Consider the following 21,996-nt stretch of genomic DNA (forward strand, 5'->3'; position numbering starts at 1 on the left):
CCGAGGTCTGTCCAGATCTATGTGGATATTGCCCCAATCACTCTGGCTAAAAGAAGAAGTCTGAGTCCTTTCACTCAAGCTTTACAAGGAGCTAATATCCATTATAGATGGAACTTCCCCTTTACATTGAACGTGAAGATCAACCAGCAAATATATCATTTCTGAACCCTGGAAGAAGGAAGATGTGCTTTGGTGGAAGAAAGAATTCCCCTCGATTCTCCAAATGTCGTGACACCCAGAGCCCAGCGGCCAAGGAGAACATGGTCAATGACTGTATCTCCACGCCGAGATCGGCCCTTCCAGTGATGTGGAGTTCCATTTAACTACTGGACTATATGGTACTCTTCCATATGTAACACAGCATCACCTGGGGTGGGAAATTACAGGGAGGGGGCTGTAATGGTGGACTTTATTCATCTACAAGTCTTTACAACGCATCTCTCTGACCCCCCAAGCAAAAGAGACATTTCAAGACATTCCTTATCACTGGGGGCCACCCTGGGCGATTAGCTGTTCAAGTGCTGAAAAGTCCAGTGTGCCTTCCTTTTTGGGTTGGGTTGCTCTCGGTACCTGCGAAACAAACAGTCTGACCATCAATGACTATGGTTAATGTTTAGAGTATGAGATTTTGATCTGTTTTTTTTTCACCCTTTCTTCTCTAGCTAGCTTTAGCTCCAGGACGGTTTGGAGCTATTTGTTGCCCTTTCCGCCCTGGACCTGGTGGGTGTCTCACATATTATGGGAAACGCTCCCAATATCTGGACCACTCTGGGTTTACAAGCCCAATACATTGTTGTTATGTTTCTGTTAGTTGTAAGTTTTCCCAGCTATGTGTTTTTATCTAAGGTAATATCCACATGTAAGCACTATGTCTATCTGCTCCGATATGTAGGATCTTCTAGCCCTGTGGGAGGGCTGTAGTTCCTAGATCAGGGCCTTCTGGGCCTCGAACAGGTAGAAACCATGGAGACTCTCATCCAAGAACTGAGATATAATAATAAATAGAGATGAGCGAGCACCAAAATGCTCGGGTGCTCGTTGCTCGAGTCGAACTTTCTGCGATGCTTGAGAGTTCGTTTCGAGTAACGAACCCCATTGAAGTAAATGTATATGACCCATGCTCCGCTAAGGTTTTCATTTGTGAAAATCTGGAAAACCCAAGAAAGTGATTGAAACGACACAGAAACGGATAGGGCAGGCGAGGGGCAACATGTTGGGCTGCATCTCAGGTTCCCAGGTCCCACTATTAAGCCACAATAGCGGCAAGAGTGGGCCCTCCCCCCCTAACAATTTTTACTTCGGAAAAACCCTCATTGGTAAAGCACACCTTAACTAAGCACCACACTACCTCCAACCAAGCACAATCACTGCCTGCAGGACACACCGCTGCCTCTTCTCCTGGGTTACATGCTGCCCACCCCTCACCCCCCCCCCCCCACACGACCTTGCGTCCGCAGTGCACACAAAAGTGTCCCTGCGCAGCCTTCAGCTGTCCTCATGCCACGTGCTCACTTCATAGCCACACCACCCTCATGTCTATTTATAAGTGCGTCTGCGATGAGGAGGAACCGGAGGCACACACTGCAGAGGGTTGGCAGGGCCAGGTAGCGACCTTCTTTAAAAGGGGCGGGGCGATACCCTACAATGCAGTTGAGAATCAATGAGAAATTGACGTTCGATCTTCATTCCAATAAAGTGTCAACCTCCGTCAGGAGCTGCAAACGTGGGCATGAGTTAAATAGCTATGGGGAATCCATGATGCACATTGCTGATCCCCTGACCCCAAGCAGGAGGAGGAGGTGGCCTTACAAGGCCAAGAAACCATGACCAGGGCCCGCTGTAGCCTGTGTGGAAAGGATGTGAGCAGGCCCTTGGCCAGGCTCGGTCCCAGCAAACACCTTGTGGGACCCAAGGTGCCGCGACTGACATAGCAATGGAAAGTCCATGTGTCCACACACTACTTATTCTGTTTGGGTGTCGGATACCTCATCAACAACGCAAGGGGTAAACCATCTGCACTCTGCACCCTACCCGAGTCTGTCAGTCTTTTGAGGACAGACAGGTAAAACACCTCTATGGGAACTCTGTGTGCACCCACAGCATGGGTGGGCCCAAGGAACATAAAGAAATCAGAGTGCCCAAACATGGCAGACTTTCACTGCGCCCAGGACATAGGCCTCTGCACAAACCCTCAGCAATCGTGGGCATAGAGCGGACTCCGATGCTAGCGTAGCTGTGTACGTCTCATTAGCGCTGTATCGCTCCTCTTGTTTGTCCCAATGCAGTGCCCTGGATAGCTGTGGTAACGTGAGAGAAAATGCATGTTGGCTTTGGCCCACACGCCATGCCATAGTCAGTCTGTTTTTTTTTTTAAAGTGCCAGGCAGGTACAACTCCGCTATGGGAAGTCTGTGTGCACCCACAGCATGGGTGGGTCCCAGGAACCCAGAGAAGGTACATAAAGAAATCCCATTGCAGTGCCCCGGATATCTGTGGTAACGGGAGAGAAAATACATGTTGGCTTCGGCCCACACTTCATGCCCTAGTCAGTCAGTGTTTTTTTTGGGGACAGATAGGTAGAACACCGCGATGGGTAAACTTAGTGCACCCATAGTATGTACAGACCCCTATAATATTCCTGTAGCAAAGGTATAAGCTGACCCCAGTAACAGTTATGTTGCAGAAGTCTAGGGAGACCCCAGTAACATTTCAGTAGTAACAGTATAGACAGACCCCAGTAACATTTCTGTAGTAACAGTATAGGCAGACCCCAGTAACTTTTGTGTAGCAGCAGTATAGGCAGACCCCTGTAACATTTGTGTAGCAGCAGTATAGGCAGACCCCTGTAACATTTCTGCAGCTGAAGTATAGGCAGCCCCCGGTAACATTTCTGCAGCTGAAGTATAGGCAGACCCCTGTAATATTAATGCAGTTACGCTCCTCTCCTTTGGCCCAAACAAGTTTCTCAGATAACTGTGGTAACACGAGAGAAAATACATGATTCGCATTGCTGATCACCTGACCCCAAGCAGGAGGAGGAGGTGGCCTTACAAGGCCAAGAAACCATGACCAGGACCCGCTGTAGCCTGTGTTGAAAGGATGTGAGCGGGCCCTTGGCCAGGCTTGGTCCCAGCAAATACCTTTTGAGACCCAAGGTGCTGCGACTGACATAGCAATGGGCAGTCCATGTGCCCACACAGTATTCATTCTGTCTAGGTGTCGGATAGCTGTAGCGACACTGCAAGGGGAAAGGCATCTGCACTATGCACCCTACCCAAGTCAGTCAGTCACTTTGTGCAGGACAGGGAAATCACCGCAATGGGAAGTCTGTGTGCACCCACAGCATAGGCGAGTCGAAGGAACCCAAAGATAGCATTAAATATGAAGGAATCAGACTGCCCAAACATGGCAGACTTAAAGTGCGCCGAGGCCATAGGCCTCTGCCCACACCCTTAGCAATCGCGGGCATAGAGTGGACTCCGATGCTAGTACAGCAGTGAACGTCTCATTAATGGAGTTACACTCCTCTCCTTTGGCCCAAACGAGTTTCTCAGATAACTGTGGTAACACGAGAGAAAATTCATGATGCGCATTGCTGATCCCCTGACCCCAAGCAGGAGGAGGAGGTGGCCTTACAAGACCAAGAAACCATGACCAGGGCCCGCTGTAGCCTGTGTGGGAAGGATGTGAGTGGGCCCTTGGCCAGGCTCGGTCCCAGCAAACACCTTGTGAGACCCAAGGTGCCGCGACTGACATAGCAATGGGAAGTCCATGTGCCCACATAGTATTCATTCTGTCTAGGTGTCGGATAGCTCTATCGACACCGCAAGGGGAAAGCCATCTGCACTATGCACCCTACCCAAGTCAGTCAGTGACTTTGTGCCGGACAGGTAAATCACCTCTATGGGACGTCTTTGTGCACCCACAGCATAGGCGAGACGAAGGAACCCAAAGACAGTAATAAACATGAAGAAATGATAGTGCCCAAACATGCCAGACTTTCACTGTGCCGAGTACATAGGCCTCTGCACACACCCTCAGAAATCGTGGGCATAGAGCAGACTCCGATGCTAGTACAGCTGTAAAGGTCTCATCAATGCAGTAACGCTCCTCTTCTTTGGCCCAAACCAGTGTCTCAGATAACTGTGGTAACACGGGAGAAAATACATGATGCCCAGTGCTGATCCCCTGACCCCAAGCAGGAGGAGGAGGTGGCATTACAAGCCCAAGATACCATGACCAGGACCCGCAATAGTCTGTGTGGGAAGCATGTTAGCAGGCCCAGGGGCAGGCTCGGTTCCAAGCCTCCACCTTTGTGACCCAAGGTGCCCTGAGTTACACAGCAACGGGAAATCCATGTGTCGCAACATAGATAGCTCAACACTGGAAGGGGCAGTCTTTGAGTTCCTTGGCCTAGCCTATGCTGTAAGTGCACAAATATGGTATTACACAGGAAGAAATCGGAGTGCCCAACCATGGGAGAGTTCCGCCCCGCCATGCAACTTGGCCTCGGCCAGCAATTCTGGCCTAGTCAGTCACTGTATTATTTGTGCCACATAGGTAAAACACCACGATGGGAAGACTTAGTGTACCCATAGTATAGACAGACCGTTGTAACATTCCTATAGCAAAGGTATAAACAGACCCCAGGAACATTTCTGTAGCAGCAGTATAGGCAGAGCCCTGTAACATTTTTGTAGCTGCAGTATAGGCAGACCACAGTACCATTTCTGTAGTGGAAGTATAGGCAGACCCCAGTAAGATTTCTCTAACAGCAGCATACGCAGACCCCTGTAACATTTCTGTAGCAGCAGTATCAGCAGGCCCCTGTAACATTTATGTAGAAGAAGCATATGCAGACCCCAGTACCATTTTTGTAGCAGCAGTATAGGCTGTGAGGAAGGAGGAGCAGCAGCCAGAGGATTCAGAGTTTCAGCAGTGGACTGCGTAGAAGACTGGGTGCCCGATACATTGCTGGATGCATTTTCTGCCATCCACGACAGGACCTGCTCAAACTGCTCTGTTTGCAATAAAGGTCTACCACGTGGACCCATAAATTGTGATATGAAGCAGGGGACCCCAGAAACTTACCTCTCTCCTAATCCCGCAGCAGCCGGCTGGGATACACCTGGACCAGGAACTCGGCCTGTGCCCACACCCTCACTTGGAACTCCGCATCCTCGCCTGCATCCACATCCTCGACCCCTACCCCTACCCATCATCATGGTGGATTACGAATAGAGCAGACACAGACCGCTGTAAATAATTATAGAATTATATGCGTACACTTTCACACAGAGAGCGGAATTGTAACACTAACTACAGGCAGAAAAAAATGGAAGGAAGGCCGCAAACAGGCCTAGCAATGCAATAGTGATGCACCAAAACTCCCACCAGGCACCCAGTAAAATGCAGACGGTCAGAGGTAGCCGAACGAAGGAGCTTTTTGGGTTTTTTTTGAAAAAGAAGACAGGCTATATACTGTGTATATGACTTTCCCTCTATAAGTACCTGTGTTGGCCGTACGCTGAGCGTCAAATTCACTGCAGACACAGGCCGGTGTAAATAATCTTGGAATTATGTGCGTAGACTTTGTCGCTGAGAGCGGTATTGTAAGGCAAACTCCAGGCAGAAAAAAATAGTCAGTAAGGCTGCAAACAGACCTAAGTGCAATAGTGATGGACTACAACTCCCATCAGACACCCAGTGAAATTTAAACAGTCAAAGCTAGCCCAACTGAGGAGCTTTTTGTTTTTTTTGGTCAAAGAATACAGGCTATATAGTGTGTATATCACTTTCCCTCTATCAGTCGCTGTGGCCGTATGCTGTGCATCTCTAATTCACTGCAGACACAAGCCGGTGTACATAATCTTGGAATTATGTGCGTAGACTTTGTCGCTGAGAGCAGTCTAGTAAGGCAAACTCCAGGCAGAAAAAAATAGTCAGGAAGGTCGCAAACAGGCCTAAGTGCAATAGTGATGGACTACAACTCCCATCAGACACCCAGTGAAATTTAACCCCTTAACGACTGCCCCATCGGGAAACTACGTCCTCAGCAAGTGGGCTTTAATCCTAGAGGACGTAGTTTTATGCGTCCTCTTAGGATTAATGCCCACTTGCCTGAGGACGTAACAGCTCCATGCTGTCGGTGCCCGCAGGTAGCCGACAGCATGGAGCTGTCATCCCAGGATGCGGGCAGTCCCCCTGGCATTGCGATCGGTGCTATCCAATGGATAGCTCCGATCTCAATAAAGTAAATAAAAATGTGTAAAAAGTTAGATATTCAGCTGCCCTGATGGATCGTATCCATCAGGGCAGCTGAAAATGCTCACCCGGATTGTCCACGGTGTCCCCCGAAGATCGGGTCCTCCTGGACCCGCCGCCGGCCTTCTGCGCATGCGCGCCAGACAATGACGTCACGCGCATGCGCAGAAGCCCGGGAGCCCCCGGGAAATTTGAAATCTCCTGGCTCCCGGCTCCTGAAGGTAGCCGGGAACCAGGAGGTGTTACCGGGGACCGCTGTGAGCGGTCCCCGGGCCCGCTGTGAGCGGTCCCCGGGCCCGCGATCGCTGCTATCCAATGGATAGCGGCGATCGCGAAAAAGTTACAAAAGTTAAAAAAAGTCAAGTGTAAAAAGTAAAAAAAAAAGTAAAAAAAAAGTTAAAAAAGCTTGCGTTTCATCTCCCCCCACGGATCATATCTGTGAGGGAGGATGAAATGACGTACCTAAGGCCCGCGGATTTATCCACGAACCTTACCCCAAAATGGCAGGCGCATGCGCAAAAGCTGTGGTAATTTAAAATCTCCCTGCTCCTGGCTACAAAACTTAGGCGAGAGCCTGGAGATTCCACGGGGGGCCGCGGTGAGCGGTTCCTGGTCACGTGTTCGCCGTTATACAATGGATAATGGCGATCACGTAAAAGTAAAAAAAGGTGAAGGCTCATCTCCCCTCACCGATGCGATCGGTGAGAGGAGATGAAACTTTTTACCGGAGGCCTCCATATTCGCACTCCGTCGCGATCCTCCTCCGTGAACTTTCCCGGATTCTGCACATGCGACCACCGGCAAAACACCGGACACATGCGCAGGAGGCGGGGAGCCCAGGAAACTTAAAATCTCCTTACTCCCAGCGGCCAACGGTCGCTGAGAGCCTGGAGCAGTGACGGGTGGCCTTGTTGAGCGGTCCCCGGTCACGTGATAAAAAGGTAGCGATCTACCTTTGGCCGGTCTCACATAACCGGATAGGAATTACGGATTCTGCATGCGTCTGATCCGCGGTAATACGCAGATCAATCGCATTGGATTACACAATTCCGCTCACATTAGCGGGTCGGAATTGTGTGATCCACTCGCAGAAAAGAGAACGCAGCATGTTCTATTTTACCGCGGATATCCGCAACATAGAGCCCATTGTGCTCCATGGTCGCGGATATACCCGCTGCCCATACGCAACTACATTGTATACGGGCTGCGGGTACCCATGTCATCGCTAAGCGACGGTGCGGGAAATGCAAACAACAACAAAAAAATATACTGCGCATGACCGCCTGTGTGAATATGCAGTTATGCACAGTACATTACATGGCTGTACGTAGGGTCACAGCCGGGATCCGTTGCGGGCCTCCGCAAGCGGATTCCACCTATGGCTGCGTGAGCCCGGCGTTATTCAGACCGCTACCTGTAATCCGTAATTTACAAGAAGCCCCGGGAACGTTCGCCTTCATGCAGTTCCAGGAGCAGCTTGTTGAGCGCCTTCTGTGTGAGACCGCCACACCTCAGCAAGATTACAGAGACTCACAGAGCGCCACTTTTTACACCCCATACCCGCTACTGAGGTCACAAAATACCCCCCAAAAAGCATGAGAGGAGGGGGGATACCCAGTTTTATTGCCCCATGTACCCATCCAACCAGCCTCCATAATTACCCCTGTCTTCGGAAATACTACACAGTTCACATTATTACTTTTATCTAAGATTTGGGGAACGCCGAAAAGGGTGCGGAGGGGAAGGGGGGGGGGGGTATTTTTTTAAGGTGTCAATTTTTATTCCGTACAAGTGGGCCTGGAAACTTATTCAGTTGTGCCCTGCAATCCAACGGGTGTTCCCTCCATTATAGGCCTTGCCATGTGTCCTGTAAGTAGATTAAGGCCACAATGGGTATGTTTTTGAACACGGAACAAACGGGGTATCCATTTTGGGGTGAACGCCTTCATTCCTATGTACACTGTACAAAAAAAACAATTTTTAAATTGACGAAATTGCCAAAAAAATGAAAATCGTAATTTTTTCCTTCTGCTTTGCTTAGATTTATTCAAATACTGTGGGGTCAAACTACGCAGTGCACCCCTAGATGAATTCGTTAAGGGGTCTAGTTTGTAAAATGGGGTCATTTGTCGGGGTTCTTTATCGTTTTGGATGCTCAATGGCTCTATAAGTGGGCGATGGGGCCTGGAATTTATTCCGTTGTGTCCTGAAATCCAACGGGTGCTCCTTCTATTATAGGCCTAGCCATGTGTCCTTTAAGTAGATTAGGGCCACAAGGGGTATGGTTTTGAACACGGGACAAACAGGGGTATTCATTTTGGGGTGAAAGTCTTCATCCCTATGTGTGCTGTACAAAAAAAAACTGTTTTTAAATTGATACAACTGCCAAAAAAATGAAAATTGTAATTTTTTCCTACTGCTTTGCTTAGATTTATTCAAAAAGTGTAGTGTAAACATACACAGTACACCCATAGATAAATTCATTAAGGGGTCTAGTTTTCAAAATGGGGTCATTTGTGGGCGTTCTCTGTCGTTTTGGCCGCTCAAGGTCTCTACAAGTGGGCAATGGGGCCTAAATCACCTTCATGCTAAATTTCAGTTCTGAAAGCCACTGATTACTCCTTTCATTCTGGGCCCCGTTGTGCATCCAGACAAAAGATTAGGGCCACAATGGGTATCTCTCTGAACACAGGACAAACAGGGGTATCTATTTTGGGGTGCAAGTCTTCATTCATGTGTGTGCTGTACAAAAAAAGCAGTTTTTAAAATAAAAGAATTGCCAAAAAAACGAAAATCAAATTTTTCCTTTTGCTTTGCTTGAATTCATTCAAAAACTGTGGGGTCAAAATGGGCATTACAACCCTAGATAAATTTGCTAAGGGGTCTAGTTTTCAAAATGGGGTCATTTGTGGGGGTTCTCTTTGGTTTTGGCCGCTCAAGAGCTCTACAAGTGTGCTATGTGGCCAAAAACGCCTTCAAGGAAACTTTATGTTCTGAAAGACACCGACTACTCCTTTCGTTTTGGTCCCCGTTGTGCATCCAGACAAAAGATTAGGGCCACAATGGGTATGTCTCTGAACACGGGAGAAACAGGGGTATCCATTTTGGGGTGCAAGGCTTCATTCATGTGTGTGCTGTACAAAAAAAGCTGTTTTTAAAATAACAGAATTGACAAAAAAACACAAAAATCACAATTTTTTCCTTTTGCTTTGCTTGAATTCGTTCAAAAACTGTGGGGTCAAAATGGGTAGTACACCCCTAGATAAATTCGTTAAGGGGTCTAGTTTTCAAAATGGGGTCATTTGTGGGGGTTCCCTTTGGTTTTGGCCGCTCAAGAGCTCTACAAAAGTGCTATGGGGCCTAAAACGCCTTCAAGCAAAATTTATGTTCTAAAAGACACCGGATACTCCTTTCGTTTTGGACCCTGTTGTGCATCCAGACATAAGATTAGGGCCACAATGGATATGTCTCTGAACACGGGAGAAACAGGGGTATCCATTTTGGGGTATACATCCTCATTTTTATGGGCACTATAGGAAAAAAATATGTCTTTAAAATGACATATGCAAAAATATGAAATTTTATTTATTTCTTCTCCTCTAAATTTAATTAATTCCTGAAAAAAAACGGTGGGGTCAAAATACTCATGACACCCCTCAGTGGATACATTAAGGGGTGTAGTTTTTAAAATGGGGTCATTTGGGGGGGGTATCTATTATTCTGACACTAATGAGCCTTTGCAATCTTGGCTTGGTGCAGGAAAACAAAATGCTGAAAAGTAATGTTAAATTTGTACGTCATCTATATGGTTAAAAAAAACAAAAGTTTTTCAAATGTGCATTCAGAATAAAGTAAACAGATGGAAATATATATCTTATCAAAAATTTGTACAGTATGTTTGGACATATTTGAGATATTACACTTGAAAATGTGAAAAATGAAAATTTTTTCAAAATTTTCCCAATTTTGGCGCTTTTAATAATTATACACAAATTATATCGGTCTCTTTTTACAACCAAAATGAAGTACAACATGTGACAAAAAAAAAATGTCAGAATCACTTGGATATGTAAAGCCTTTACGGAGTTATGCTACGTTGAACGACACGTCAGATTTCCAAAGTTTGGCTCCGTCACTAAGGCGCAAACAGGCTTCGTCACTAAGGGGTTAAACAGTCAAAGGTAGCCCAACTGAGGAGCTTTTTGTTTTTTTGGTCAAAGAATACAGGCTATATACTGTGTATATCATTTTCCCTCTATCAGCCGCTGTGGCTGTATGCTGTGCGTCTCTAATTCACTTCAGACACAGACACAGGCCGGTGTAAATAATCTTGGAATTATGTGCGTAGACTTTGTCGCTGAGAGCTGTATAGTAAGGCAAACTCCAGGCAGAAAAAAATAGTCAGGAAGGCCGCAAACAGGCCTAAGTGCAATAGTGATGGACTACAACTCCCATCAGACAACCTGTAAAATGCACATGGTCACAGGTAGCCGTAAGAAGGAGCTTTTATTTAAAAAAAATTTTTTTAAAAGAATACTGGCTATATAGCGTGTATATGACTTTCCCTCTATCAGGGGCTGTCGCCGTATGCTGTGCGTGAAGTTAACGGCAGGCACAGAGCGGTGTAAAAAATTTTTGGAATTATTGGCGTACAGTTAGAGGCTGAGAGCGGTAATGTAACGCTAACTTTAGCCAGAAAAAAATTATACGGAAGGCTGCAAACCGGCTTAGCTGTGCAATAGTGATGGACTACAACTCCCATCAGACAACCTGTAAAATGCACATGGTCACAGGTAGCCCTAAGAAGGACTGTTGGGGTTCTTGTACACAGGATCTTACACTACCACTCTCCCTATCTCAGCAACGCTGTCCCTATACTATGTAGTACAGACTGCAGCCTGAGAACGCTATAGCTGTAATGGGGCTGCACGCCCGATATACAAAAAAAAAAAAAATTTGCAAAACTGTTACCAGCAGCCACAACAGTAATGCACACGGTCAGATGTGGCCCTAAGAAGGACCGTTGGGGTTCTTGTACACAGGATCCTACACTAACACTTTCCCTATAGCAGCACCAGCACTGTCCCTGATCTCTCCCAGTGTGTGACTGTGGCGAGCCGCGGGCGACCCCACTTAAAATACTCGGCGGTCACTTGATCTCGCCAGCCACTCACTGCAGGGGGGTGGGATAGGGCTAGAACGTCACAGAAGGAAGTTGTAATACCTTCTCTGCGTTTCTATTGGCCAGTAAATGGCACAAAACTTTCAGGGAAGGCAATGGAATTGACTTGAACATCGCGTGGTGCTCGCCTCGAGTAACGAGCATCTCGAGTACCCTAATACTTGAACGAGCATCAAGCTCGGACGAGTACGCTCACTCATCTCTAATAATAAACAATCAGCAAAATGGTAGTTATCCTATCTCATAAAGTTAAGGGGTTTAATGTGCCTCTAAAAAGACGCAAAGCTCTGGCCCAATATTTGAAACTTAAACCAGACATTATTTGCCTACAGGAGACTCACTTCTCCTCCTCACCAAAGTTTTGTCACCCCCAGTACTCTAAAATATATTCCTCAACAGCCCCTAAGAAACACCAGAGGGTTACTATCCTGATTATAACTTTCTCCTCCTGATCGTCACCCATATGGAAGCTGATCCACAGGGCAGATTCCTTATTCTGCAGGGCTCTCTCTATGATAATAAAGTAACGATAGTTAACTCCTACGCTCCTACCACAAATCCACGTAAACTCTTTTCCATGGTGGCCAATAAACTCTGAAACATTCCAAATACCCACATTTATTGGATAGGAGATTTCAACATGGTGCGGTCCCCCTCTATGGATTGCTCTTACTCGGGTCTTGATAGACTAAGTCCAGCTCAGTGAGTCTCATTGAGGGTCGCACTGGTGGATTTGGCAATAGCGGATGTGTGGAGGAAGAATCATGGAGCAAGAAGGGGTTACACCTCCTTCTCTCTGCCCAAGTCTTACTCGCGCATCAATTGGATCCTTGTATCCCCTTTGATTCTGCTGGTACTGGTTCAGGCCAGAAATATCCCATGTGCCTGGTCGGACCATGATATAGTTATGTTGCACTTTCTGGATAAACTTTCACACACTCACACTCTGTAAGATGGAGACTTAATGAAGCTCTTCTCAAAAATCCAGTGTCTCATTCCTAAATTAATGACCAACTCAAAACCTACTTAGATACGAATGTCATCCCCAACTCACAACCGGTTTGGGTCTGGTTAGCACATAAAGAATATATGAGGGGACAGATCATTAAAATCACGTCACACATTAAGCTAGAGAGAGCTGGAAACATAGTAAACCTGGAGCGCGGTTGGGCATCCTGGAGCGAGCGAACCAACAGCTCTCCAGTTTAGCCCAGATTAAAGAAATAAGAGATGTTAAGCTTTAGTTGAATCTCCTCTACACATCCCAGGCCGAGAGGGCCCTCCAGTGGACGAAAGCCTGTTACTACTGACTGGCTAAAAAAAACCCCGATAAGCTGTTAGCCACAAAGCTTAGGCAAAGAGAGAGATTCACAGTTTACTCTATCCGATCCAACAACGGGAACTGCACCTCAAATACCCACACAATTGCACAGACATTTCGAGATTTCTATAGCTCCGTCTATAAATATAAACCACAGAGGCACCCACTAGCATCACAGTCCTTCTTGGACGAGATGTCCCTACCGCAACTAGACCCAAATCAACAATTGATTTAATCCAAACCATTGGGGTGGAGGAGGTAGAAGAAACCATAAAAAAACCTAAAGCTAAGCAAAGCCCCAAGGCCTGATGGGCTGGCTGCCCTCTACTATAAAAAGTTTGCAGAGTCCCTTATCGACCCCCTGGTTCATCTGTACAATGACCTATTATTAGGAAAACATATACCTGAGGAGTTCTTAGATGCTCAAATAATAGTAATTCCTAAACCCAATAAGGACCACACCACCCCAAAGAATTACCACCCCATTTCCCTCTAAAACCTGGATTATAAAATTTTACTAGTATTTTTGCCAACTGGATAAATAAATATCTTCCCTCCGTGATCCACAAGGACCATGGTGGGTTTTATACCTGCACGATACCCCTGATAATGTTAGAATAATTCTGAACCTAGTCCACATCGCACAATCCCAGAATTCACCACTGCTTCTTCTAGCACTCGATATAGAATAGGCATTGGATAGCCTGTCATGGGACTATCTATTTACTGATTTAGATAGGATAGGTGTGGGAGGTCACCTGAGGCTCGCCTAACACGCATGCTGCATTAGCTGAGGGACAGACCTGCTGGAATTCAGGGAAAATGATAGTGTAGGGTAGAGGTTGCGATTAGGCAGGGATCCTTGCTCCAAGAACCCAACAGTCCTTTCTGGGACTACAACTCCTCTCATTGTGTGCATCAGCAGTTTGGCTGGCTGGGAGCCGTAGTGCGCACAAAGTATTCTCAAGCATCCCGGCTGTATACTGTTACCGGTTTTATGCAGTATACTGCTAGTGGTGTACAGAGAGTAGATAGGAAGTAACAAAACTCCTATCATTTGTTTATTTTTGGGGGGCTTTAAGCATACGCTATATACCCCTGTGTGCGTCCTGTCAATCCACGCTATCTAACAACAGTATACTATTACCGTTTACGGTGTATATTTTGGTCTATAAGCGTACGCAAAATAACTCGCAGTTTGCATTGCATTTTGACCAAGTGCATTGTACAACATGATAAAGACTAGGGCTAGGGGGCGAGGTCAAGGATGTGAGTGTTCGAATGAGGGTGTGGGCAGAGGCCGAGGTCCCGGGTGGGGTTAAACAGTGCCTGCTGCTGAAGGATTAGTAGAGCGCATCTATGCTTCATCTCACATTTTGCAGGTCCGTGTGGTAGACCATTATTAAAAGCACAACAGTGCGATCAGGTCATGACGTAAATAGCGGATAACGCGTCCAGTAATTTATCCAAACCCAGTTACATGCAGTCCACTCACGCTAGCCAAGGGACTGGACCTCTAAATCCTCAGGCTGATCCTCCTTCCTCCCAACCTGGTTACACTGGGAAAAGGAGAGATTCAGAACAAATGGTTGGAAAAAATGGTTCATCAGCCACCTGAGGAGTTTGTCGTGACCGATGCCCAAAATTTGGACCCTTCATAGACTCAGGATGATGAGGGTGGGGACTCCCAAGTAGTGTCTCAAGAGCTATTTGTGGCTGATGATGATGAAACCCAGTTGTCTGTCAGTGAGGTTGTTGTTAGGGCAGTAAATCTGAGGAAGGAGCAGACTGAGGATTCAGAGGAAGAGCTTGTGGATGATGAGGTGACTGACCCCACCTGAGTTGGAAAGCCTACTGAAGACAGCGCTTCAGAGGGGGAGGCAAGTGCAGCACCAAAACAGGTTGGAAGAGGCAGTGGGGTGGCCAGAGGGAGAAGCAGGGCCACAGCAAGTAATCCCCCAACTGTTCCCCACAACACCTCCTTGTGGCAAGCTCCCGTGCAGAGGGCTAGGTGTTCGAAGGTCTGGAGGTTTTTCAGTGAGAGCGCAGACAACCGACGAACAGTGGTGGGCAACCTGTGCTGCACCAAGATCAGCAGGGGAGCCACCACTACCAGCCTGACCACCACCAGCATGTGCAGGCATATAATGGCTAAGCACCCGACGAGGTGGAATGAAGGCCATTCACCGCCTGCAGGTCACACTGTAGGCCTCTTCCCCTATGTTACATCCTGCCACAGAGATGCAATCCCCCTCCCAGGACGCAGACATGAGCGTCTCCCGGCCTGCACCCACCCCTTCACCTCCACAGTCCTCCGCTGCCTCCTCTAATGTGTTCCTTCGCAGCGTTCAGCTGTCCATATGTCCATAACCCAAGCATTAGAGCGCAAGCGGAAATATGTGGCCACCCACCCGCATGCACAATCGCTAAACGTGTATATCTCCAAACTACTGAGCCTGGAGATGCTGCCATATAGGCTGGTAGAAACGGAGGCTTTCCGCAACCTCATGGTGACGGCCATCCCTCGCTACTTGGTCCCCAGTTACCAATATTTTTCCCGCTGCGCCGTCCCTGCCCTACACCAGCATTTGTCACGGAATATAAACCGTGTCCTCACCAACGCGGTTACTGGGAAGCACCACTTAACCACCAACACATGGACAAGTGCTGGCGGGCTGGGACATTACATCTCCCTGAAGGCACATTGGGTTAACCTGGTGGGGGCTGGGACCAAGTCTGACGATGGGTCCGCTCACGTGCTACCCACACCGAAGATTGCGGGTCCTACCTCGGTCATGGTTTCTCTGGCTTATTTTGCCACCTCCTCCATACCCCTTCTGCTCCTCCTCCTCCGCCTCTCCATCTGTCCCGTCTTCACCATCTGTGAGCATGTCTCCTTCAGTCGGTAGCTCGAGGCGCTGCAGCACTGCTATGGGGAAGCGTCAGCAGGCCGTGCTGAAACTACTCAGCTTGGTGACAAGAGGCACACCTCCCAAGAGCTGTTACAGGGTTTGACCTAGCAGACAGATCTGTGGCTTTCGCCGTTGAACCTCCAACCAGGCATGGTCGTGTGTGATAATGGCCGTAACCTTGTGGTGGCTGTGCAGCTTGGCAGACTAACATATGTGCCATGCCTGGCGCACATGTTCAATCTGGTGATATGAGGGTGGTCTAGCCAGACCACCCGCATATCTGTTTCTCAGCATGTATTGGAGGAGGAGAAGGTGGAAGAGACTGCTGCCCACACTGCAGAGGGTACCCATGCTACTTCCTTCACATCTGTTCAGCGTGTATGGGCTGAAGAGGAGTAGGAGAAGGAGACTGAGAGTCATCCTCCTAGTGAAGAAAGCGATGTGTTTCATACTGGGACTCACATGGCACACATGGCTAACTCCATGTTAAGCTGCCTTTCCCGTGACCCTCGCGTTAGACGCATACTTGCCAATACGGATTAGTGCTAACCCTTCTTGACCCACGGTATAAGGAGAACCTTTCCACTCTCATTCCCGAAGAGGAAAGGAGTACGAGATTGATGCAATACCACAAGGCCCTGGTGGAAAAGCTGATACTAAAGTTCCCATCTGACAATGCTAGCGGTAGAGAATGTAGTTCAGTGGGACAACTAGCAGGGAAGATGCAGGAATCAGGCAGCATGTCTAGCGCAGGCAGGGGGACACTCTCCAAGGCCTTTGTCAGTTTTATGGCTCCCCAGCCAGACTGTGTCACCATTCCCCAGTCTAGGCTGAGTAGGAGGGAACACTGTCAAAAGATGGTGTGGGAGTACATAGCCGACCTTACCAACGTCCTCTGTGATCCCTCTGTTCCATACAACTATTGTGTGTCAAAGTTTGACACATGGCACAAACTTGCACTGTACGCATTGGAGGTGCTGGCCTGCCCTGCCGCTACCGTCTTATCACAGAGGGTGTGTAGTGCTGCTGGGGGAATTATCACGGATAAGCGTAGCCGCCTGTCAACTGACAGCACCGACAGGCCTACACTCATTAGGATGAACAAAGCCTGGATTTCCCCTGACCTTTCTTCTCCACCGGTGGAAAGCAGCATAACATAAAGTATCTTTAAGCTGGAACTGGAGAACCATGCACCCTCTATCACTCCAAAAAAGGGAAGAAGTAGCTTGAACTATCCTTTTCTGATTTTCCTCCTCCTCCTCCTAAACCAGCATGTCAGCATTCTCTGTTAAATCTAATTTTTTACGGAGGGCTGCCTACAGGCTCTGTTAGCAAATTAAGCAAGTACGAACTCTATTTTTTTAAAAAATTTTCAGGGTTTCACCTGCACTCTGGGTAAAAAAAATTTTCAGAGGTACACCTATATTCTTGGTACACAAATTTTTCGCCTATACTCTTAGTAAAGCAATTGTTTCTGGGGTTCGCCTATAGTCTTGGTAAAGCAATTGTTTCTGGGTTTCGCCTATACTCTTGGTACACAAATGTTTCAGGGGTTCGCCTATAGTCGTGGTACACATTTCAGGGGTTCGCCTATAGTCTTGGTACACATGTTTTAGGGGTTCGACTATAGTCTTGGGACACGTTTCAGGGGTTTGCCTATAGTCTTGGTACACAAATCATTCAGGGGTTCACCTATACTCTTGCTCAACAAATGTTTCAGGGGTTTGCCTTTACTCTTGGTAAACTAATGTTTCAGGGGTTCACCTATACTCCTGGTAAACAATTACCCTGCACTCTCGCTCCACAGATCTTTCAGGTTCTCACCTGCAATGTTGGTAAAAAAAAATTCTTTTTAAAATGGGTTGCTTTCTTCATAAACAATGTAGAAGTACTGGCCTCTGAGTCCCCACTATGCTGGCGTTTGTGGCTAATGAAATGCTGCGACGGAGGTGGCATGAGATAGCACTTACAATTATACATTAATTTGTCTGCGATTTGTCAGCTATAAAGCACAACTTTAAAAGGGTCACCCGGCGTACGGAAACGTATCCCAGCGCGGTAACCATCTTTGGCCACTAATTTCTTCATGGTTCATGTTGTCCTTCCCCGGGGCACTGGTTAACAAGCCCCTCGTGGAGATATATTTTTTTTTTCTATTTGCACGCTTCCTCAACTGGCAGAGGCGTCGCTGTGTGCCTGGACGCTTGGAGGAGGTGCCCACGTCAGACGGTCACCCGCCAGCTACCGCGGGTGGATCGGCAGAGTGGGGACTCAGGGACTCCGTGGCTCTGTCCCAAAGAGAGGCGACAGAGGGGCGGCTACGGTGCATTGACTCCAGTGTGCGCATCCCCACTCCTTCTCGGCACTTTGAGACAATAGGTCAAGACCACTCCTGGACAAAGGCGGGTTGACCTTAACCCCCAGGACGAGAGGAAAGGGCCGCTCCTCTTTCACATGCCGCTCCGTGCAAGGGCGGCTTCGGATCGTCCTACGGCGTTGTAAAGCTCCCGTCGGCGAAGTACGCGAAGGGGTGCACCTTACCCTGTCTGGGATGTGGATAGATGGATGCAGCGCTGAGAAAAATTTTCAGTACACTGTGGAGGCAGGCTCGTGCCTTCGTCTTGGTGGGGAGTGGACAGCAATGCCAGAATGTAACACAGGAGAAGAGGCAGTGGTGTCACCCGCAGGCAGTGATTGGCCTTCGTTGCACCTAGTGTGGTGCTTAGCTAAGGTGTGCCAGCATGTGTGCCTTGCTGATTATGGTCTGTCCCAACTAAATTGTTAGAGGGTTGACCGCCAGGCTCTTGCCCACAATTTGGCTTAATAGTGCGACCTGAGAGCCTCAGATGCATCCATACATGCTGCCCCTGCTGTTCCCTATGCCTTTCTGTGGTGTTTCCATCACTTTCTGATGTCTTCAGGTGATTCGCACAGCTTTCCCCATGAGGAGCATGGGTCACCTTCAAAAATGTTCGAGTGTCCCAATGACTTCAATGTGGTTCATTATTTGAAACGAGCCCTTGAGCATTACGAAAAAGTTTGACTCGAGTAACGAGCACCCGAGCATTTTGGTGCTTGCTCATCTCTAATCATAACACCACATCATACTTAATTCCATACACCTCCTAAATACCATACCAATATCCTACCAAGCATTATTATCAGCAGTGCCACACTTTTTACATCCATACTTTCACAAAATTAATTTCTTTTCCATTCCCTCACCATCCCATTCTCAGATCCTGACCTTAGTATCTAACAGTCCCTCTCCGTTCTCCTTTCCCATTATCCAGCACCCTCGTTTGACACATCCTTATAGGTCTTCATAGCAGCACAATGAAGGCATGCTGCACTCTGTAGCCACAACCTCTTACCGGTGATGCCGGATCCCTCCCTGCAAACACTAAATGCAAAGTGGAGGAGGGGCTGGTGGGGATAGTTTGGGGTTTGGGGGCAGCATGAGCCAAGGCACCTCTCCAGCCCTGCACCGCCGCCGGCTACTGTAGCAGTAGGGCTGGTGGAGCAGAGATCTTCTGCAGCCGCATTCTCTTGCTAACGCTTGATACAGCAGCCGTCCGCCGTGCAGTCGCTGACTAGCATCACTGTATGACCGGAATGCTTACATGTCAGCTATTAGTAATTGAGTATTGCTGATCTGTAGGCCTTCTGATTATACACTGACTTTACTCAACAACTGTGAAGTGAGTGGCTCTACTAATACAACTAGCACAGTTTTCTGTCTGCCCAGCACCTTCCTCCCTCCCAGCTACAATCCTGCTAAATATATCCATTACCTGGTGATGGGAGCGGCTGGCGGGTCTCCATCATGGCGTCCTTATACAGATCCTTGTGTCCTTCTAAATACTCCCACTCCTGCATGGAGAAATAGACAGCGACATCTTGACACCTTATAGGAACCTGACAACACAATATACAGTCATCACCCAGAAGCCTCCAGTGCTGTTACTGTATAATGTCCCAGCATTCCCTGCATCGTCACCTCTCCAGTCAGCAGCTCAATCATCTTGTTGGTGAGTTCTAGAATCTTCTGTACATTGATCTCCTCATGTATCAGGGGGTGAAGTGAGGGCCTCATGTTTGGGCTCAGGGGTCTCCCCCATCTATCACACACAGGGGCCCGACAGTTATCACTAGAGGTCTTCTTCTTCACTACTGTGTAATCCTGTATATGGGGAGACATTAATAAATATCACTACAGACATTTCCAGAGTCCATCACCTCTCCAGTGACATCATCTGTTATTACCATAGATGAGAATGATGTAATGTGACATCATCAGAATCTCTCACCTCCCCAGTAAGCTGGAAGAGTATCTCTAGGGTGAGATTTAATACACTTTTTTCCATCTTGTTTCTGTCCTTCTCCATCTTTGATGAATCAGTCATGTAGGGTCCTAAATGGAAAGAATATGAACCGGTGTAAAAAAAAAAAAAAAAAAAAATCACAAAAAAGACATTATAACTGTCTTTTGAGATAATAAGAGGAAACATTTAAAAGTGTTTCCGTATTACTTATAATTGCTTCACAACCCCTGTGTCTTTCCTGGTTGCTGCTGACCAGGACATATGACTACTGCAGCCAATCACTGGCTATAAAAGGTCTCTGCTGTGGGCAGTGATTGGCTGCAGCAGTCACATGTCCTGGTAAGCAGCAACCAGGAAAGACACAGGGGTTGTGAAGTAACCTGAATGGTCTCCCCCTTCCCTGTCCCACGTACAGCCAAGCGCAGAACAGTGATAACTTGTCCCCCCCCCTCATAGACCCCAGCGGAGAGCTGTCACTCTGAGTAACCCTTGAGTGCCTGATCCTAGCCCCCCGCAGGTACTGCCTGCACACGTCTCTCCATCCTTCCTATTCCTCTTTCCTCAGTCTGCTGAATCCTGTCTCCATACCCGGCACACAGGCAATCTGCGACACTGAGACGAGGCTGAGCTTATAGACAGGGCATACAAGTCATGGGAGGAGGCCATGCTGTGTAATAATGTGCAGTTATTGGAGCTGAAGCATTACTGGGGAGGGGGTTACCACTGAGAGATGATGTACAAGTGAATGCAGAGTAAGTAGACAGAGGACATCACTGCTACAATAGGTCAGGAATGCAGGTGTCCAGTGTCACAGTGAACTCCCAGTGCACAGAGATGGCAGGAGTGAGCGTACAAGTGTGCAGGAGGATATATACCAGTTTGTGGTCCTCCAGCATCACTGAAGATAAAAACAAGCATTTATTAGAACTTCTGGCTACAAACATAGGACCGCCATCCAAAGAGAAGGTCCATGTGGGCACTTCATCAGTGCTGGAGGACTACATGGGGCTCATTCCGACAGGCGTTCTGTCGTTCCCCTCCCATCACCTTTATTATTGTAGATTATAATACTATTATAATAAAATATTAACCCCCTGTCTACCCTACAACACCAAACCCTGACACTACTCTGGAGAAGTTCGTGTCATTAGTATAAAACACTTTTTTCCTATTTTCTTTTGTCTGAGACCGGGGTGTATACTATAGTCAAGTGTGTCTAATAGTCTAAAAATATGGTAAATACCAGAGGCGTAGCTAGGTTTCCTGCACCCAGGGTAAAAGCGTTGTGCAGCCCCACATCTGAATCTTGCTTGCTGAGCCTCTCCCACTAGTAATTAATAATGGATGGTAACTCACTCTGTTGCTTACATTTTTCAGTAAGTCACAGCAAATAATAATGCTGGTAAATCACTAAATGTAGCAGTAAAACATAATTTTATTAATATGCCCTATAGAGTAAAATACAAGCACTAAATGAGGGTAATAATACCAAAAACTGCATAATAGACCCCCCTGGTGCATCCAGTACTACCATGTATAATTGGAGCAGCTGCCCCAAAAAGAGCAAATATAACCCCCTTCCTTCCCCCTGTATTAGTAATAATATAATAGTACAGTATGAAGTACTGCTCATTGAAAGAAAGGGTGGGGGAAGGAAAGACAATCAAGCACAAGATCTTCCTATAGGACAATCTTCTCACTCCTGACGCAGCGTCCCTTTCTCTCCCCCCCCCCTCCTTCCCGCACCTACCTGTCATCACCCTAGCTCTCTCTCACTGCGCTGGACAGTCCCACTACCCCCACTACACATGCTTCACAATGAAGGCATGCTGCACTCTGTAGATACAACCTAGCACCTCTTACCGGTGATGCCGAATCCCTCCTCCGGGCCTGAAAGCAGTAAATGCAAAGAAAGAGCTGGTGGTGATAGTTTGGGGGTCTAGGACAGCATGGGCCAAGGCACCTCTCCAGCCCTGCACCGCCGTCACCTACT

General features: G+C 47.6%; 1 protein-coding gene across 3 annotated transcripts in view; it reads right to left on the bottom strand.

The window, feature by feature from the left end:
• LOC136627321 (zinc finger protein 585A-like) overlaps positions 1–21,996 on the bottom strand; it is a 368,397-nt gene that overhangs the window by 135,707 nt on the left and 210,694 nt on the right. For 2 of the 3 annotated variants that reach the window (XM_066602324.1, XM_066602326.1), the window contains 3 exons: positions 19,989–20,092; positions 19,679–19,861; positions 19,473–19,596 (listed from right to left, as the gene is read on the bottom strand). The exons of the other annotated variant lie outside the window; for it this stretch is intronic. In XM_066602324.1, coding sequence (XP_066458421.1) covers positions 19,473–19,596; positions 19,679–19,861; positions 19,989–20,092 — 411 coding nt within the window. The remainder of the gene's footprint in view (positions 1–19,472; positions 19,597–19,678; positions 19,862–19,988; positions 20,093–21,996) is intronic. 3 annotated transcript variants of the gene reach the window in all.

Source organism: Eleutherodactylus coqui, chromosome 5 (assembly GCF_035609145.1).
Source record: "Eleutherodactylus coqui strain aEleCoq1 chromosome 5, aEleCoq1.hap1, whole genome shotgun sequence".
NCBI lineage: Eukaryota > Metazoa > Chordata > Amphibia > Anura > Eleutherodactylidae > Eleutherodactylus > Eleutherodactylus coqui.